The sequence below is a fragment of the Mesitornis unicolor genome, unplaced genomic scaffold (assembly GCF_000695765.1).
Source record: "Mesitornis unicolor isolate BGI_N332 unplaced genomic scaffold, ASM69576v1 scaffold24126, whole genome shotgun sequence".
Classification (NCBI taxonomy): domain Eukaryota; kingdom Metazoa; phylum Chordata; class Aves; order Mesitornithiformes; family Mesitornithidae; genus Mesitornis; species Mesitornis unicolor.
The window spans coordinates 1-18,755 of NW_010190647.1; the positions used below are offsets into that span (position 1 = coordinate 1).

At 42.9% G+C, this 18,755-nt stretch overlaps 1 protein-coding gene across 1 annotated transcript; it reads left to right on the forward strand.

Annotated features, from left to right (window-relative positions):
* Positions 1-302: 302 nt before the first annotated feature.
* Positions 303-13,619, forward strand: PIAS1 (protein inhibitor of activated STAT, 1; the record flags this gene model as incomplete). Its single annotated transcript, XM_010186472.1, has 9 exons — positions 303-412; positions 1,636-1,741; positions 3,210-3,283; positions 8,496-8,656; positions 9,955-10,085; positions 10,364-10,541; positions 11,407-11,549; positions 11,893-11,930; positions 13,239-13,619. Coding segments are annotated over 9 exons (1,238 nt in total), but the record flags the coding sequence as incomplete, so codon positions are not given.
* Positions 13,620-18,755: the final 5,136 nt, after the last annotated feature.

Consider the following 18,755-nt stretch of genomic DNA (forward strand, 5'->3'; position numbering starts at 1 on the left):
ACATTCTGGGATTCTGTGATTTAGGGAAAAGAAATGCCACAGGTGTGCGTGGACTCTAAACCAGTCTCTTGTGAGCTAGGTGGTTCCTCAGGCTTCATGATATCTCCTACCAAAACCTATTAGCTAATTTGCAGCTTACAGTGGAGAACTGAAGAGAGCAGCGAATTCTGTGTATTTCATGAGCATGAGAAGGTCAGAACTTCTCCACGCAGGAGATGTGAAGCATCCCGATGTGATTGCTTGAGACCTTGACAGTTCATGTGAGGAATTCTTTTACACTTGGATGTGGCTGTATAATGCAGAGTTGGAATTCCCTTCCTCCCCTTCCCGTAAGATCAGTCGCATGTCTCAACTGGTGCGCTCTACCTTTCCTGGAGTCCTCGTGGTGGTTTTTACACAAGCTGTTTCAAGAGCCTTCTGTACAAGATGCCTTGGGCAAGTTCCTAGCTTTGTAGATTCAAGCTGTCGGTAAATAATTTCACAATGTTAATTACCATTTTTCTATCTTCTATACTAATTGAGGCATTAAACAAACAAGTTAAGGCAGTAGTGGTTTTTAACGATGTGAAAAGCGTTCATTGTAAGAATAAAATATTTAAAATGCGGTGTTTCTGATGCTGTTTCAATTTGTGTAATTTTCTGGTAAGATGTATTGCTGAAAATCCCAGCTTGGGATTCTGGTGACATCTTAAATAACAGTAGATGTCACAGTTGTCTGGGGTTTTTTTAGTGGAAGCATACGTGGCAGTTGCTTGGAGGAAGACTTTAATTTTTCAATTCGAAGTGTATGAATGCGACTACAGGTTTAGAGAATGCTGTTATATCAAAAAGCAATTGATGTACCGTAATGTGAGAACACAAATTTTATCCTTTCCATTTTCGGGATGTGGGGGAGAGGGAGCTGCTGCCGCTGAATGCGTAGTACAACATCACATTTTTAAAAGACAGGTATTACCTGCAGCTTAGGAGAAAAGTGAGAGCTTCAGAAACCTCAGGCTGGGGTTTGAAACCAGTTGCGATGGCAGGAATTGAGCTCTGCCGCCCCTGCTTGTCCCTCTCAAGCTGACCCGCTCATACACCAAATTATTTCCTGTAGTGACAGAAGCGGGCATCCATGGACTGGGTAGGAAATACTGCACATGATGTATCTCTGTACGCATTGCTTTTGAAGAGGCAGCGCTGTGGATCGTCCTGTTTTGAAAACAAAATTAACTTTTAGAAAAGAATATATACATATGTTTGACCTGACAGCTTCCCTTAAATGCATCAACACAACTGCAGTACCTAACATTACGGATGTAAAATCACCCTTCTTAAATGGGCTGTAGATAGCGTGTCCCGAGTTAGATGTAAACCATCCAGAAGTGTCCTAAATGCAGTTTTAATGGCTTGGTTTGCAGCTAAATCTAATCCCAGTGAAGCATGAAGTCACTTTTGTGGCATCTCTCAGTCTCCAGCCCTGTGAACTTTCTGAAGCACAGTGAGTTTTTCCTGGCCTGAAATCTTTGCTATCGAAAGTCCTGTAGAAACACGGTGCCCTGCAATCCCATAGCAAATTGCCTAAGCGTTGTATAAAATACAAGCTGTCTTTTGATTAAACCAGTTTTAACTTTGATCTCTCGTTCTGTTTTCTAGAACTACTCCATGGCAGTCTATCTCGTGAAGCAGCTGTCCTCGACGGTGTTGCTGCAGAGATTGCGAGCAAAAGGCATACGAAACCCCGACCACTCGAGAGCGCTGAGTACGTCTGAGGGGCTCCTCGGTTCAAAAGGGAAAATGGCTTTTGTAAAAGGAGGTTTGAAATAGGACTGTACGAGCTGAGGTTTGGACTTCCTACAATTCTCCGGGTTTTGAGAAGCTGATAGTGGTGTTCTTTGTATTCGGTTCCAATTCAAAGACTCAGAGGCCTTTGTTTGCACTAGGAGCCAGGCCAGGAACCCTGTTGACACTGTGAAGGGAAAAATGCAAGAGAATCTCTTTCGGTTCAGCCGTGCTGGCTTTGTTTCTTCAGAGCAGAACAACTGTATTTATACAGTTAACTGGTAATTCAGTACCTCGGGCGAGCCCAACTAAATGCCTGATACTGAACCCTGACGCTGACGTGCTGCAGGGAAGTCTCCATCAACGCAGGTTTTATTCCTTTGGCGTGGTCGTGTGGAGCGGGCTCCCGGAGAGAGCGTCTAGCGCCGTAACTGCTCCCAGCCCCCTCCAGATTTAAGTGTGAGGTTTGCTGCTTTGTTTGCTCTGACAAGTAGGTGTCAGTGGAGGTTTGTGTAGATAAAATGCAAGCAAAAACTGCTGCTTGTTTCTTTTTCACAGAGAGGGTGAAAATACCAACACCTGGTCGTGCTCTTTAATGCCCAGATAATGCGTGTTGTGCACAGCGCAGGACCTTCTCCAGGAGGAAGGAAATCAGGAAATGCTACAAAGCATAGTGCTGGGCATTGGCTTATGTTCATGAAGTATGATGATTTAAATGCACAAAAATGTAGAGAGTTTCCAGTTGGCCACTGCTGTGTGCGTACAAAGTGAATGAGGGTGCAGGTCTGGTCCATAGAGCAGGAAGAACATGGGACTGACTTATTAATTTAACCAATATCAGCTTATAAAACACTCCTTGTAGGTAAAAGCAGAGGAGACGCAGAGATGAAAGACTTCTGTAGCGCTAATATTTCACTGCAGTTATTTAACAGTCAAATTTTGTCAGGATACTTCAGATTTCCTTTTTTCTCAGTTTGCTTTTCAGTTTTAAATGGCAGGATTGCTTGATGAGTATTTCAGAGGTTTACAGTGGTGCTTGTCCTCGTGAGGGCTGCTAACGTGGATTTCTAATGTGCTTGAAGTTAACAAGTCAATGTGGCTCATCTTGTCGGTAGATTTTAAATAACTGTCAAGTACAAAATTAAATGTATATGAAGAGAGACATCTCTGTATAAATAACATTTCCTAGGGATCTTGGTTTGAGATGAGCTTTTCCTGCTTTTCTGCTTTCTTAAATCTTGCCATTTATGATCTTTCTGGAGAGTAAAGACTGCTTATGGTGCATGTTTATTATGTGAGTCTGAAACAATAGCAGCTGCTGCTTGCTTCCAGTAGATAGGGCAAACTGGAAGTTTACCACCCAGTTTCAGACTTGTTTTATTTCGCTGTCATGCAATTTGTGTTTTAAATCAACCATCAAGTAAACCTTTTCTTCTTCCAATTCGCAGTTAAAGAGAAGCTGACTGCCGATCCGGACAGCGAAATAGCAACAACAAGCTTAAGAGTTTCTCTGCTTTGTCCAGTAAGTATTTTTAATTCCCTCAGCACTGATTCTGATCAAACTGTGGCTGTTCTGCGACGTGTGTTTGGTAGGGGTTAGCTTGTGTTCGGCTGTGTGTTAACTTGTGGGGGTAGGATCCAGCGCTGAAGTTACCTGTCACTGTGCTTGAGCGTGTGGTATACCCCTGAGAAAAGGAGTGTTCCATTAGCTTGAAAACACTATTCAAAATTCTCTGTAAGCATGCGTTTAAATCTGTCACTGGATCATCTGAGTGTGCGGTTTGCGTCCTTGATTGTGCTAAAACAACTCTCAGTGGTAAGGTAGGTAACTCCGACTGTTAAAAATGGCTCTTCAGCCTGTGTCTGCAGTCAAAGAATTGAGCATCTTTTAGTTGACGTTGATGTGTAGGCTTTGAGTGTTTAATAATCTTGGTTTAAAAACAAAGCAGTGTCCTAGAGGTGGTTCAAACAAAATTTGTTCTGAATTTGAAGCGGAAAAATAAAGTTCCACTGAATGTGGCAGTGGCAGAGATGTGCTCTGACTTGACCTACTAATTGTTTTTTCATCAAGCAACAAGTAGTTTATACCTGGGTTTATGGTATCGTTGGTAAACAGCACAATATTAATATTATGTACACCTGTTTAGTCTTTGGGACTTGGTGCTCTTGTTTCAAGTACCGTGCATCGTCAGGATGCTTGCTGGCTGTGTTGATTGACACGGTATCTTTATTGCAGTGTAACTTTTTAACCTCTTTTCGAGATGAAGGATACATCTGTTTCCTGGTTTGGCTCAGTCTGCTCCAGCTTGACACGGGATTTTCAGTTTTGAAATCTAAAGAAGAAAACTGACTTGATTCTTGCAAAATTGAAGCTTATTTCATGTTCTTAAACTACCAGTGTAAGGAAAAACTTTTAATTATGGAAGCTTGGCTTTGAAAAAAGCACAGTTGACATTGTGGTTACTTTTTATATACGTGTTAGGTTATCGTATCCTCAATTTTAAGACTTTCTCCATATCAGCATTGGTGCTAACTAGATAATAACACATTTACGAGGAAGATAAAACTCATCTGCAAGAAAGATACAAGTATTGCATTCACAAACGAAAATCCTGATCTGTAAACTTAGAACCTCTAATTTATAATCTTATAAACCTATGAACTTACGTGTCCCATTGCAACCACTGGAGTATTTGGAGTCCACACCTGCAGGTTATTTTGCTGCCTTGTTAATAGTTGTATTTTTGCTGTGCTGATGGTACAACAACAATAGTCCTGTTGGGTTTTGTGGTTGGGTTTTTGGTCATTTTTCAGGTACAATATTCTCACCACTTTACTATTTTTGTCCGGATTGGAAACTAATTTTATCTGTTAGTAGGAATGAAGTGGCTCTAAGAGTTTAGAAGTGCCTGTGTATTAATTCAATATCTTTAATTAATCTTCGTGCACCTTCTGGAGTTACAGATTTTTATTTTAGTCACGTATGACTTGTAAAAGCTGCCACTTCAGGCAGTTGTGTTGCTTTCTGGATCACTCCATGGGAGTTTTCGGGCACATTTCTGCTTGTCCTGGTTGCCTCCCTTGCTGATACCTGAGGATGTCAAATGCTCTTTTGCTTGCTCAGAATTCTGCCAGGGGTAAAACCAGAAGAGCAATCAGCCATCAGGATGTAGCTCTTCAGAGCTCCTACCTTTGTCAGTATTCACTTACTATTTTCTGACAGACACACAAAACAAAACCAGATTATTTTGAGTATATTTGTCTCTGGCATCTTGGCCTGTATTAAAAACAGTGTGACCAGCAGGGCCAGGGAGGTGATCATCCCCCTGGACTCGGCACTGGTGAGGCCGCAGCTCAAGTGCTGTGTTCAGTTCTGGGCCCCTCACTATAAGAATGATGTTGAGATTCTGGAGCGTGTTCAGAGAAGAGCCACAAGGATGGGGAGGGCTCTGGAGAACAAGCCTGATGAGGAGCGGCTGAGGGAACTGGGCTTGTTCAGCCTGGAGAAGAGAAGGCTGAGGGGAGACCTCATCACCTCCTACAGCTGCCTCAAGGGAGGTTGTAGAGAGGTGGGTGCTGGTCTCTTCTCCCAGGTGATGGGGGATAGAACAAGGGGAAACGGCACCAAGCTGTGCCAAGGGAGGTTCAGGTCAGAGATAAGGAGGAAGTTCTTTCCTGAGAGGGTCGTCAGAAGCTGGCACAGGCTGGCCAGGGGGGGGGGGGGGGGACCCACCCCGGATGTATTTAAAGAGCGGGTAGACGAGGTACTTAGGGATATGGTTTAGGGGTAGACAGGAACGGTTGGACGTGATGATCTCAGAGGGCTTTTCCAGCCGAGCGAGTCTGTGTGTGTCTCTGTGTCACTGTCATAATGTCTACAGAATACACACGCTTGATTCTTTTTCCAGTATGTTCCTCATTCAGTGCTGATTTCACTGCAGCCCTTGGAATAATCCATCATTGCAAAAGCTCATTGGGACAAGGACTGCACCTTTCAACCTGTCCTATGAATAGAAAGGTTATTAGTGTGACTCAGACTGTCCTCGAGTCCAAATGTAATTTTATTATAGCCTCCATACTTCTACATGCTAATTTATAAGCATTTGGCTCAGGGAGAATTTATTTAATAAGTATTTTCTGCTTATTTTCTAATGCTTGAATGGGCAGCGTATGCTCTGAAAGTTAAAAATGCTGATTTGGCCTCCAACAGCAGAACCAGAAATGAAATAACGCTGTGTCTCCAGCGCTGTTAACGTGAGGGGGCTGTTTTCCCATCCCATTTGTTATGGGTGCGATCCTCTCCTGTGCATGCTTCAATAAAACAAATGGGATTGCGTATCTGGACGGGGCGGCAGGTTTAGGCTTCATAACCTTTCTTTTGCCCTCAAAAAAGTGCAGAGCGAGGCAGCTTCCTGTGAATTTGTTTTTTGGATAGCTGCTGAGCTTTTTTTAGCACAGAGGCCTGCGCTCCCTCCGAGACCGCGGAGAAGGGAGAAAAAACTGCCCTTAAACTATTGGCTGCATCTCGCCGAGATACAGCAGGAGAGGGGCTGGCCTGAGCCTGTGCTTCAGGAAGACGCTTGAAATCGTGCTCCTTTTTTTTCCCTATTTTACCTCCTGGAAATAAAAATAAATAAATCCACGGGTTCTGCAGCCGGAGCAAATATTTGGCCGAACAAAAATTCCCAATCCTAGCCTTTTGCAGCTTTGTTTACAAATCCTTAACTCCTGTTTCGGGTACATTTTTTTAGCGTGAAAAGATAGCAGCGTTTTTGTACGCTCCTAAAATAAATCGGTGCGGTCTTTCTTTGGCAGGAATCAGAGCAGTGTTGGGAAAGGAGGTTTGTTTTTTCAAAAGTTGGGGTGCATCCTTTCTTTCCTGGCCTTTTCTTTTGTCAGCTCTGACACGGCTTGGCCAGGACGGCAGAGCTGATCCGGGAAGTTCAATGCCAAAAATGGGAAAGGAGACATCAACTCGTTAGTGCCGAGTGCTCTGATTTTATCTGTCTGCGTATGGCTTCGGTTAAACCCGACTGCTGCTTACAAATCAGAGCCATGGTTTTTATGTTTCTGGTTGAAACGTGCTTTTTAATTCAGGATATGGGTATTTATGTTCTTCCTGCAGCACGTGTCTTCGACCTTCCTTGTTTTTATTTTGCCTCACATAGAAGCATCCAGGTTTCCTCTCTGGTACCCCCTTACTCTTGATCCTCTCCGAGCTGGGAGACTCTTTTTGTGCCCAGAAGACAAATGAGCCATTGACCTGCCATCTGGGAGAGAAGAATTCGCAGCAGCCGTGGATAAGGGGGCCTTGCTGCTTTGGGGCTTGGTTGTGTGATAGAAATAATGTGCTTGGTCATGGATTTTGGGGGAGGGGGTGCCAAACACATGGCACATAGAGCACCTCCTGCTGTCAGAGCTTCCCACCACCATGGCCACAGCCTCCCCGGGGACGTTTCTGCTCCCCTCCCATCTGGTGCCGAGTTTTGTGACAGCGACCGAGAGCCAGAGGGAAATAAAAACAAGCAAGATCCTGCAGTCTAGCGCTGGGGTGGAGGGATTTCTGCTCACGGAGAATGCAAAATAAATAAATAAAACTAAAAAAGCATCAGGGAGGAAGTAGTGGACTGTGAGTAGAGCCTTTGTTCTTGGTATTTCGTCTTCTGATGTGGTGAGATTGAGTGCCATCCTGTGGCACCCATCTCGCATTGCTCAGGATCAGCGTGCGTGACCACGGTGATTGCTTAAAGCCGTGCTCCAAACAGTTCCTCCTACTGCCCCCTGCTAGAATTGGCTGAAGGTTTTCAGATGAAGTCATCGTGTATGCTGTAGTCAAGTATATGTAACTCCAAAGCTCTCAGTATAAGTAATTCTTAATAAATAATGGTTTTGTTCTTTTTTATGTGGGAGAAGTCTTGTTTAGATGTTCCTGGGTTTTACCTTTAGTGTGGTCAGTTAAAGTTAAAGCCTGTCCTAAACTGCAGCAAGCACTTTGCCAGAAAAAAACTGCTTGTTTTCAAACTTCTTTACTTCAGATTAGTCTGAAGTGCCTTTCAGTGCCTAATCAGTTTTGCGTTCAGATGAATCATATGTTAATATTTGATGGTCTGGGTTAATGCTGATCTATCCAAGTCAAGATATTCCTGTTCCACAGTTTACCCTAAGCACTCACTGTGTACCACTCCTATAAACTGCCTGGCATAAGCACTTAGCTCTGCTTTTTATATTCAACTTGTGGAAGCTTTGCTCCAGCCTTTCTGCAAACTTGAAGGAAAGGATGGTCCCCATCTGAAAGTGTGTTTTAGAACTCATTTTCTCCCATCTTATCTTCCATTATGATTTGCAGGCCCTTTGTAGTGTTGAAAAGATGTGATGGTGTTATAGGGTTTGTATTTTACACGAGGAACAGGCAGTGGCATTTCAGGTTAGCTCACAAATCTGCATAGTAGTGGTGTTTATCACGGCAGGACGAGTATAACATAGTCTCTTAATATTTAACAGGTGTTTATTTTATGGAAATATAGTTAAAATGTGATTTTCAGTAACTCTTACGCAATAATCAAACCTACAGGAAGGAGGGAACGGTGTATGTGGCACGTGTGTTAATCAGATCTCAGACTTGTGAGAGTTCTTTCTGGAGTAAGACTCATCTCTGTCTCTTTTCAGACAGAAAAGCCCTGTTTGTTAATGTAATACCAAGGTGATGTAATGTTGTTTCTTTTTTTCTCTTAAAGCTTGGTAAAATGCGGCTAACCATACCATGTAGGGCCCTGACTTGCTCACACCTGCAGTGTTTTGACGCCACCTTGTACATCCAAATGAATGAAAAGAAACCAACTTGGGTCTGCCCTGTCTGTGACAAGAAGGCTCCCTATGAACACCTCATCATTGATGGGTGGGTAAAACTCGGGGGAAAATCAAGGCTGTACCTTACACTGTCTGCGTCCTGGTTTTGGGCTGCACAGGATACAGTGCTCCAAAATTATGGTTGTCTGGCTGTGACCTGTTTTAAGTTACAGCATCCTTTAATTCCCTGCTGTTGCTGAAGAATTACAAACCAGGGGCCTCTTCATTCAGTATTCTGCAAGCATTGTGGGCATCAAACAAAGTTAATAGTAATGAAAGGTATTCTTTCCAATCCTAGATAAGTTTTTTGAGCTCCCCTACATGAAATGATTGGGTAGGGTGGTTTTTGGTTTTGTTCTTGTTTTTCCCCAATATTCCTTAGTGCTGGATCCCTAGGTGAAAACATTTACTTTTAATAGAGCAGCTGTACTAATCCGGGATAGTTGATAGCAGACATTCTTGTGAGATCAAATACTGCCACCTCCCAAATATATATACATATATATATATATGTGTCCAATCCTGGATCTGCATTTTAATTCCTTAGATAGAAACCTTCTTTCCAAAGTGTGGTATAAAGTTCCTTGTTCTAGGTTTCCACCTAAAATGGTAAAGACAAAGAGCAGTATTAATTAAAACAATGCATTTTCCTTACTTCTCCTGTTGCCAGGTGGGGATGTTGGAGAGGAGGTGATGTAATTACAGCATCCCAGGGAGAAGGCTATTTCTAGAGAATGTTTCAATCTGGGAAAGAGGGAACTTTGTCGCTAATTAAAGCACAGCTCTTTCCTACGCAGAACCACATGAATAGTCTTGGTCAAAAGCTGGAATTCCCACTGGGAGGGATGTGGTGCCAGGATCCTGAAAGTTTGAGGAGGCGCAGCGAGGAGAAGAGGCTGCAAGTTCAGATTCCCATGCCCAGCTTCTGTTAGGAAGCTTTTACTTAAAAAGAAAAGAGGGGTTTCAGGAAATACAGGTCCTTAAATACTCCTGTGACGTGGCAGCGTCCTCAGTTAAATATTGTCAGAGATAGATAAGGGTAAGAAAGATCTTTATTTTAAATATTAGTTCACATTCTCCCCCCTTCATTTCGGGAAGTGGAGAGTTCTGTGGCACGACCACTGCTGGATTCCAGTCTTGTTCTTTTCGGTGAATCTGCAGGTTTTTATTTTAGGCAGCATTTTAAATTTTTCAGTGGCTCCTTTTTATCAAGGAAGCAGATGAGGGAAGAGCAGAACAATGAGAGCCCTTTTTAAACACGACTTCTGACTTCCACTGACTAATGAAGGTATTTTAGATAAAAATGAGTTAAGCTCTTTTTCTATTAAATGTTTTTCTGATTGACAGGTTGTTCATGGAGATCCTGAAGTACTGTACAGACTGTGATGAAATTCAGTTTAAGGAGGATGGATCATGGGCTCCTATGAGATTGAAGAAGGAAGTGCAGGAAGTAACTGCATCTTACAACGGAGTTGATGGTGAGTCCTGGTTTGGGACGTAAGGACTGAGTGTCACACCATTGAAGTGTTAGGTATTGATGGTCCTTTAACTTTTCAAGGTGCTCATTTTTGCATGTATGTTTGAATCATACCTGTTTGGGGGTGGCCATACTTTTATTATCAATGTTGCGTGATTTTGTTGTCTTTTATTCTAAGTTGCAAGCTTTATTTATGAAGGCATATAATAAGCTGTGATGTTGTGATGATTGTAGAGTCATTGTAAGCTCCAGCTTATAATGTTGGCTTACTTTGTGTAGGATGCATAAGCTCTTCCTTGGAACATCAGGTGTCTTCTCACCAACAGTCAAATAAGAATAAGAAAGTGGAAGTGATTGATTTAACCATCGATAGCTCCTCAGATGAAGAGGAAGAAGAACCATCTGCAAAGAGAAGCTGTCCTTCCATATCTCCAGCATCGCCGTTAAATAACAAGGGGTGAGAGCAAAATACGCAGCCCAATGCAGAGAGAACTTACTCATGATGGGAAGTAGCAACAAACTGCAAAAGAAATTGTATCTGAAAAATTCTGTATTTTGGATTATAGCCTGATTTAGTAGCTTATAGCAAATGGATTTGGTCTTTGGTCACAAAGCCTTAAAAAATGGAATATCAACTTTGAGTGAAGTGTGGAACATGATACAGTTTTTTAGTTGTATTTATACCCATATAATGGATTTGGTCTCGGGTGACAAAGCCTTAAAAGATGGAATAACAACTTTGAGTGAAGTGTGGAACACGATACAGTTTTTTAGTTGTATTTATACCCATATTGTCCAAATGGCTATAAAACGGTGTGAAAAGTTGTGGCTTAGAAGTATATTTTTTGCAGATTTGGAAATGTTTTTCTTCAGTAGGGAAATAGGAAAGCAGCACATACAGAGAGAGCAATAAGAGGCGTGGGTGTGGTATGGGAATGTGTGGGTTTTGCTGGTGGTTACTGGCAGTAGCACAGTCACAAAGAACGCCAGAATTACCTGATTATACCCAAGTAGCCACGCTGTTGTAGCACCCTGTTCACATAAAGGTGTAGGGCTGAAAACTGAGGCTAAACGGAAGGAGTCCTGGTGTCGAATCAATTACTGCTCCAGTAACGTAAATGACTTGGTGATCACTTAAAACTCTTTCAAACCTTTTTGGCTCATAGGAGAGTTATTGTTGTGCACCTGACTTTGTGTTAAATTTGAAAGTAGCAATGAAAATCTTCAAATGCTGTTCTTCTCACGTGAAAGCCAAGACTATATTACAAGACAGTATGGTGTAGTATTCGGTTACTATTGTAACAAACCTTTGTCTCTTGCAGCATTTTAAATTTACCCCATCAAGCATCTCCTGTGTCAAGAACACCAAGCCTTCCTGCTGTCGACACCAGCTACATCAATACATCACTTATCCAGGACTACAGGCATCCATTCCATATGACACCTATGCCTTACGACTTGCAAGGTGAGCTTCTGACTGTCCAGAGCTGGAAGCACAGCTCTGCAAGCAATAATAACTATAAATGAATTTAAACACGCCGTCGTTTGACAGTCCCCTAGCGCAAAACATTATCTTGCACCCACTGAGGGATGAGATGGTATTAAAAATAAAAATAAAAATAAAAATAAAAATATTTTTTTTGGTTTTAATTGGATATCTCAAGGTTTTAAAAGGTTGATGTTTTGCAAGCTCCGGTAGTGAAGCAGATCTGAACTGTTACCAGTTTTATTTCAAAATAAATGGTGGAGAAATACGGAGGTGCTTGTTTGTTTTGAGAAGCTTAATTTTTTTCTTTGGCTCTTCACAGGTTTAGATTTCTTCCCTTTCCTGTCAGGAGACAATCAGGTAAGTCGAGAGAAATCAAGTCATATGGCAGATACTCTTTTGAGAGAAGGACTTGCTGGCATGGATGTATAGGCGAGGAAGGAGCAGATGCATGATGTAGGTGTAAACGCAGGCAGGCTGCAGCTTTATTTTATACACATACAAACATGAGCATTGTCTAAACAGGGTTGTAAGATAAGGCATAACAGAAAAGAAACATTTCAGTTTCTAAGGGTTAAGCTCGGTCAGGCCCTGTTGTGGCTGGGTCCCACCACTGGGACTCTTGACAGTCACAGAGTCAGGGGGAGCTCTCTGGCTTTCCTGTGCCTGTTCATAGCACGTTTGCCACCTTTTGTAAGTGCTTACTGAAATGGGCTGGATGGTGCTGGCTCCTCCAGTTTCGGGAGCTAAGCAGGTCATTCTCAAAGGAGTCTGGGTTTGCAAGTCCTCCCACTCGATCCCCTTTCCTCCAGTGGCCCCAAGAAAAGGAGGGGGCTGCCCTTTGTCCCTTCATGTCTGTTCTGCAATCTCGAGATACTTCTGTATCATATCTAAGACCAGAGTCTGCACTGGAGAAGCTATCTTGATATTCAGTAAAACATAGATACAAGAATTACTCTGAAACAAGCAGAGCATCTGATGCTGCGCTGATATGACATAATTACACCAGTGCCTAAATGTTAGGGAGCGAGGCTGAATAGCCTGCATGGATCATAGTGCTAAGAAACATCAAGAGCAAAATTACCCTGCAGAGAGGTTGTATTTAAAATCTGATCCTTGATAGCTGAGGGTTTTGCCTTGCAGGGGCTGTAACCTGGGACAGCCCTTGTTGCTGTCTGCTGGGGCTAAGCGTGCCGCTTCTAAACGCGTTTTTCACAGAAGTGTGCTTTCCTCCACCAGCAGTGATTAGCACGTAGTTGCACCAGCTCTGGTTGGTCTGGGACTTTTGAGCGGAGGAGAGGGATGGCAAAATGTTTCTTTGAATTTGGGGGCATTTTTCCACCAAGGAGTTTTTGGAAGAGGTAATAGTGTGCTGCTGCTTCCCCTTTGCTTACCGGTTTGGGTGCTTTGTTGATCCTGTTGCCTTTCTAGCGTTTGCTCTTACTAATACCAGTATTTCCAGATTCTTTTGGCTTCAGAAAATTGAGAAATTACCTGCAGACAGAGGTAAAAGCTCACGGACCTTACAGGCAGGTTGAGTAGACGAGCTGGTGTGAAATCCAGAAGCTGTCAGAGCTTTTAGCTTACAAATACCTGCTTTTGTGCTGGTCTGAATCGCAACGGTGGTGTCTGAAATGTAACTTGAAAATGTTGTTTTTCCCCCCCCAGCATTACAACACATCCCTTCTTGCCGCTGCAGCCGCGGCGGTTTCCGCCTCAGATGATCAAGAACTCTTACACTCTCGTTTTTTCCCATATACTTCATCTCAGATGTTTCTCGATCAGCTAAATGCAGGAGGAAGCAGTTCTCTGCCGGCCACAAATGGTAGCAATAGTGGCAGTAACAGCAGTCTTGTTTCCTCCAACAGCCTGCGAGAGAATCATGGTCATCCAGTTGCAAGTAGGAGCAGCACGGACACGGCCTCTATCTTTGGTATCATACCAGACATTATTTCATTGGACTGATTTTTTTTTCTTTTTTTGGAGTGAACGAACTCGGCGGAGGAAAATCTTTGTGCTTGGTTTTACTTTATGTTAGAAACATAGACGAGTTGGTTTGTTGGGTTGGTTTTTTTTTTGGTTTTTGGTTTGTTGGTGGTGTTGTGGTTTTTTTTTTTCCTTTTTTAGGGGGAAAAAAAAATTTATGTGTACAGAGAACAAAAGTATATTTTCAGTTTTACTTTTGTATATAAACCTAAGATGGCCTCACTGGTAAAAATGAGGGAAAAAAAAAAAAAAAAGAAAATTAACAAAACAGAAAAAAAAATAATTAACGAAAACAAGGAGCTTCAGTTCGTTTTTCTGGATGCTGAAGATTTTACACCCGTGCATTTGTTCTGTGAGTTACTTTATCTTCTCCCCCATAGTTTGGACACAAACGGCATTATTTTCTTCACGGTAACGTAGACAGGAAAGGAGCTGAACTTTTAAAGTTCAAACTTGTGAGAGGGTTTGTTGTTTTTTTTCCTCCTCTTGGAGACGTTGACCTTTGGTGGAATCTACTTCCCCCATCCCATATTTAGTGCAGATTTTATTGTGCTTAAAGCTGAATAAACCCTACCCAAACTGTTCCACAGCATCTCCTCTGTTTGCAGGACGTAGCCTTTCAGGAGCGAGCTTGGTTTTTTGGGGTGTTTGGGTGGTTTTTTTGGTCATTTCTGGTTCTATGTGACCCTCTGTTCAGACAATTTTTAATTCCATGCTTTAATCAAGCATGTTACAAGCTCATTAGCGCACCAATTATTCCTGAGGGCCAGGCTCAGTAAATTAGGATTTACTTGGCTGTGCTTATGCGGGACAAGACAGAGGATTTTTATCGAGTCTAACCCCAAATAAAAGCAGTGACACATTGAACTGTGGGGTTTTGTTTCGTCGAACTTACTATGGAATCCTTTTAAAATAACCTAAGATCCTGATCGGCAAAATCTGCAGCATGTGTCAGTTTTAAATCTGTGGAGCTGCTTGTGCTTTCCAGTTAGCCCTGCGTGTGTAAAGGGCCTCTTGAATCGAGGCCTGCCTTGTTCTGCCTGCAGAAACCTCCTTGTGGCTGCCGTAGCTCAAATTCCTGCTTCAGAGCGAACCTGTCAACCAAAGGAAGCGAGATACAAACCCCAACACACCCGTGCATGGTTTATGACCTGGTAACGGTCTTGGCGCGCTGTCTGCCCAGTTCACCTTCATCAAAGTGACTATTCAGCGTGCAACGGGACTCTCTTAAACCAAAACCCAGCCCAAGAAAAAGCCCCACACCATAGCCCGTGCCTGTTGCAGTGCCTGCTTATTGAAGTCTCTTAGGGTAGTGGGTTCCAAAATTCACTTGTCCTCTTTTTTTGGCCTTGTAATTATTTTGATCTCCCGGATTTTCAGCACGTTTATGTTGAACTTGGAGCCATATTTCCTAATTTATCTTTTTTTCTTTTATTTTTTCTTTGAAGTTGTGCATGGCATAGGAAAACCTTCCAGTAGAACCGGTGGGTCACTGGGGCTGATCCGCTCTTACTCCAGAGTGAGACGTGTAAATAGCTGGAATGCAGTTTTTTCAGGAGATTCTTTAAAGTAAGAGAAAGGGGGAGGGAAGGAAGTGATTCTCTTGTGTCCCAAAGTCCACGTCAGAGCGAGAAAAATCTCTCCTCTGGTGTGAAAAATATTTTTCTAAGTGGTTGAAAGTGCAGGTAAGAAGTTTATCAGGAAGAGAGAGTAAGGAATACTACAGTGAGCAGATCCGTGTCTGAATTTTTCATGTCCAAACCTGTTGATTGCAGCTTGTTGCTTTTGAGCATTGACAAGGGCCACCTTTTGCCTATGAAGTTGTCTCAAAAAAAATCTTGCGTTGATTTAGAGGAAAAACAAAAAAGGGAAAAAAAAAACAAGAAAAAAAAAGGAAAAAAAAAAGAAAAAAGGAAAAAAAAAACTCTTTAATCCAAGTAGCATTAGGTATTGCTGTATGATCAGTCGTATGGTTATTTGAAAGGTTCACATGACGTGGCATCCAAATCGTTTTTAGTGTTTTTACAGCATCCCTCTGCCACTAAATAGTTGACTTGAATTTTGAAAACAACTGTTTGTGTTTATATGTATATGTGTGTGTATATATGTATTTATAGATCCGTGTGTGTGAGTTCAAAGTGAGTTAAATAGTTTTTTCCCATGCATGTGTATTTCATACATATCTGGCTGATATATATATTTCACCATACACCAATTTTATAATTTATTAAATGTCAGTTAAAAAAACAAAAAAAATAAATAAAAGGATAGAAAATGGGAAATACTTATTTTTTAAGCTCAGTCTGATTTTGAAGTGATTAAACCTACATTAGGAATATATCTCATACATTTTAGTCATGAATACTAACCTGGTAACTTCAGAGCATATGCTTTGCTGTAATACCGTTTGTAAACCTGGAGTAGAAACGCCATCGCTGTACCTGGGAGATTAAAACCACCTCTGAGAAATTCGGGATGGCCGCTTTTACCGACGGCTGCGGCGACGTTTCCATGGACTGTGTTGTTACAGATGACCTGGAGAGCAGCTTGTGTCGCTGTTGACGATGCTATTGAAGCCCTGTTCGTTCACGTATCACATGAAACGTGGCGAGCGCGTGGTGACAAAGGAGCCGGCGTCTTTGTGGCTGCGGTAGCTTTTGGAAAGCGAGGTGGGCTGGTGGTGCCTTCCCTTTCCTCACGGGTCACCTGGAGGGGAGGAAAGCTGCTCAGCTTCCCGCTGTCGTATGTGAACCTCGGCGCTCGACAGAGAAGGGACAGCAATGTCCTGCAGTCCTCCGTTGTGGTATTGGTCCCATATGCTTTGTGAGTATTCCTGTTTCACGCTAGGGTGTTCTTGACAAATCTCTGTGCCTCTGACCACAGTTAACATTGCTTGGTAGAAGTCTCAGTCTGAGTTCTCCACGAGTTCCCTGCAGATGTTACCCAAAACTCCAGTCTCCGTTAACTCCCGTGCGCTCAGAGAAGCAGTGAAGCGGCCTGGGGTGGCCTGGCTTCTGCCACCCTCACCGTGGTGAGGAGGATCAAATCATCCTCAGATCATCCTCGAATCATCCTCAAATCCCGCCCCGGGAGGAGCGGGCTGTGCTGGTGCACGTGTGGTGCTGTGTGAGTACGTGGCTGTCTCCATAAGGTGGAATTGGCTTTGAATCGCTCTTTACTGATGCATCCTTTGAAGACTAAACTATAACCTTACAAACCTTAGTGCTTCCATCCCGACAGACGTGACAGCAGTGCCAGGCTCGCCCCGTCCTCTCCGTGGCGAGGATTCGGTAAAGCCTTGGAGGATGGGATGACAGAGAGGTTTCCATTGGACTTTGGACCTGCCTCCCAGCGCAGAGCTGAGGACTGTGAGGAGAACGCTTGGGGAATGAAATCTCGGTTGCAGTTTTAACGTTTCAGGGTTTTTAAGCACATTCGAAGCAGAAAGGATTTTGTTTTGTCAGTGTAACTGGGTTGGGTTTTTTTCCTTATTTTTTTTTTTTAATTTTGTAACAGAGCTTAGATTTCTAACAAGGGAAAATTGCTGGTGGTCCCCGAAAGTGCTGCTGTTAATTGTTTTAATTAACAAAGGGAAAAATGTATATAAGCAGAATATTAAAAATACCATTAATTCCATGAATTTAAATCTGTCATTCATTGCCTTAAAAACTTTCTCTTAGTTTCCATACGGCATGCCAAACCAGTAAATGGCTTTTAAAAATGTATAGTAGACCAATGTCAGTTTGTATAAAAGTACCAAGTGAAAATATTTATTATATGCATTGGAAACAAGCAAACAAAAAAGCGGTTTACCTATTGAATGTTACCTGTTTATGTAGAAATCTTTAGATGTAATAAAAAGCATTCAGTTACGTTGTGTTTCCTGGGGGGGGAAAAGGGGGTTGGGAGGGGAAAACGGGGTGATTGGTGGCACAGAGCCTCACACTTTGTCTCTCCAATGCTGTTTTTTGAGTGCGGATCCTCTTTTGCTCGCTTTTATTTGGGGGATATTTCCCCCACAAGGGTGGTAACTGCTTAGTATGGTTCAGATGCACGCTGGAGTAACCCAAAGTGGTTTGGAGCTGATCAGTCCCTGTGACTTTCAAGCTTTTATATTGTCTGCAGCGGAAAGGATTTGTTAATGAACCCTAGGGAAGAATTAAGCGGTGTGATGGATCATTTGTGATCTAGCTGTGGATGCGTATTGGATACAGATGCTTTGAGATGAGCTCCTTGAGCATAAGCTCTCTATGCTCAAAGCATCCCAGGGTTTTGCTCCCCTCCATTGCTGGTGTTTCTGCCCCTCCAAACAGTGGTGTGCGAAGGCTCAGTGACAAGGTAGGTCGGCTTGTGGTCCAAACATCACTGTGCGCAGTGCGAAGAGAGTTGCAAGGGGAATCCTACGTTTTGCTGTTATTTGGAACCTGTTCTTGGTTTTTCTGGTGAATCCTATCTCTATTTCACTGCGTGATGTTTTTTCTGGAGCGTTACCTGAGCACTGAGCTGCTTGGAACTCAAATTTTCAGAGAAACGAGGTTGGTTTTGGTTTTGTTTTCTATCTGTAGAGTAGGAAGAGGTAACAGAAGAATCAAAGTATGTCGGGGTTACGTTGAGCAGTTTATTTCCTCTTCAAGCATGACCCTTTGCAGTTCAGAGGGCCTTTGCTGGGTGCCATGATCCAAGTCTGAGCTTACCAGGTTAGTCTGGGATGCAGACCTTGCAGCTCGGCTCCGGATCCGCTTCCACTTCTTGCATTGCATTCAACGTGTATTTAATCTTTAGTGCCTGTGTGATCTATCCCGTGGGAATATCCCCTGCCTTTCCTTTGTGGAGGGGTTAAAATTTGGGTTTCATACTCTGGGTTTTTTTCAGTTTATAACCGAGTCAGTGCTCGTTACACAGCCCTGCTTGATTGCAGTGGGGCGTGATGGTTTTGGGGGTAGCTGTAGGTGGGTGCCTCGGGATAAACGCATTGTGCGATGGCTGAAGTGATTGAACTGCTGGTCATTTCACTGGTGGAGCAACGAGGGAGTTGCTGGGTTCAGTGGTAAAGATTCAGAATTAAGAGAGGAAGGGGACTCATGGGGTAGAAGCAGACCTGGTAGGAGCATCTGCTGTTCCAGCGTATTTAGAGATTGCTGGTGCTGTGACTGTGCAGAGACTTGTGCCAGTCACACGTGGTGTTCCCCAGGGCTCGGT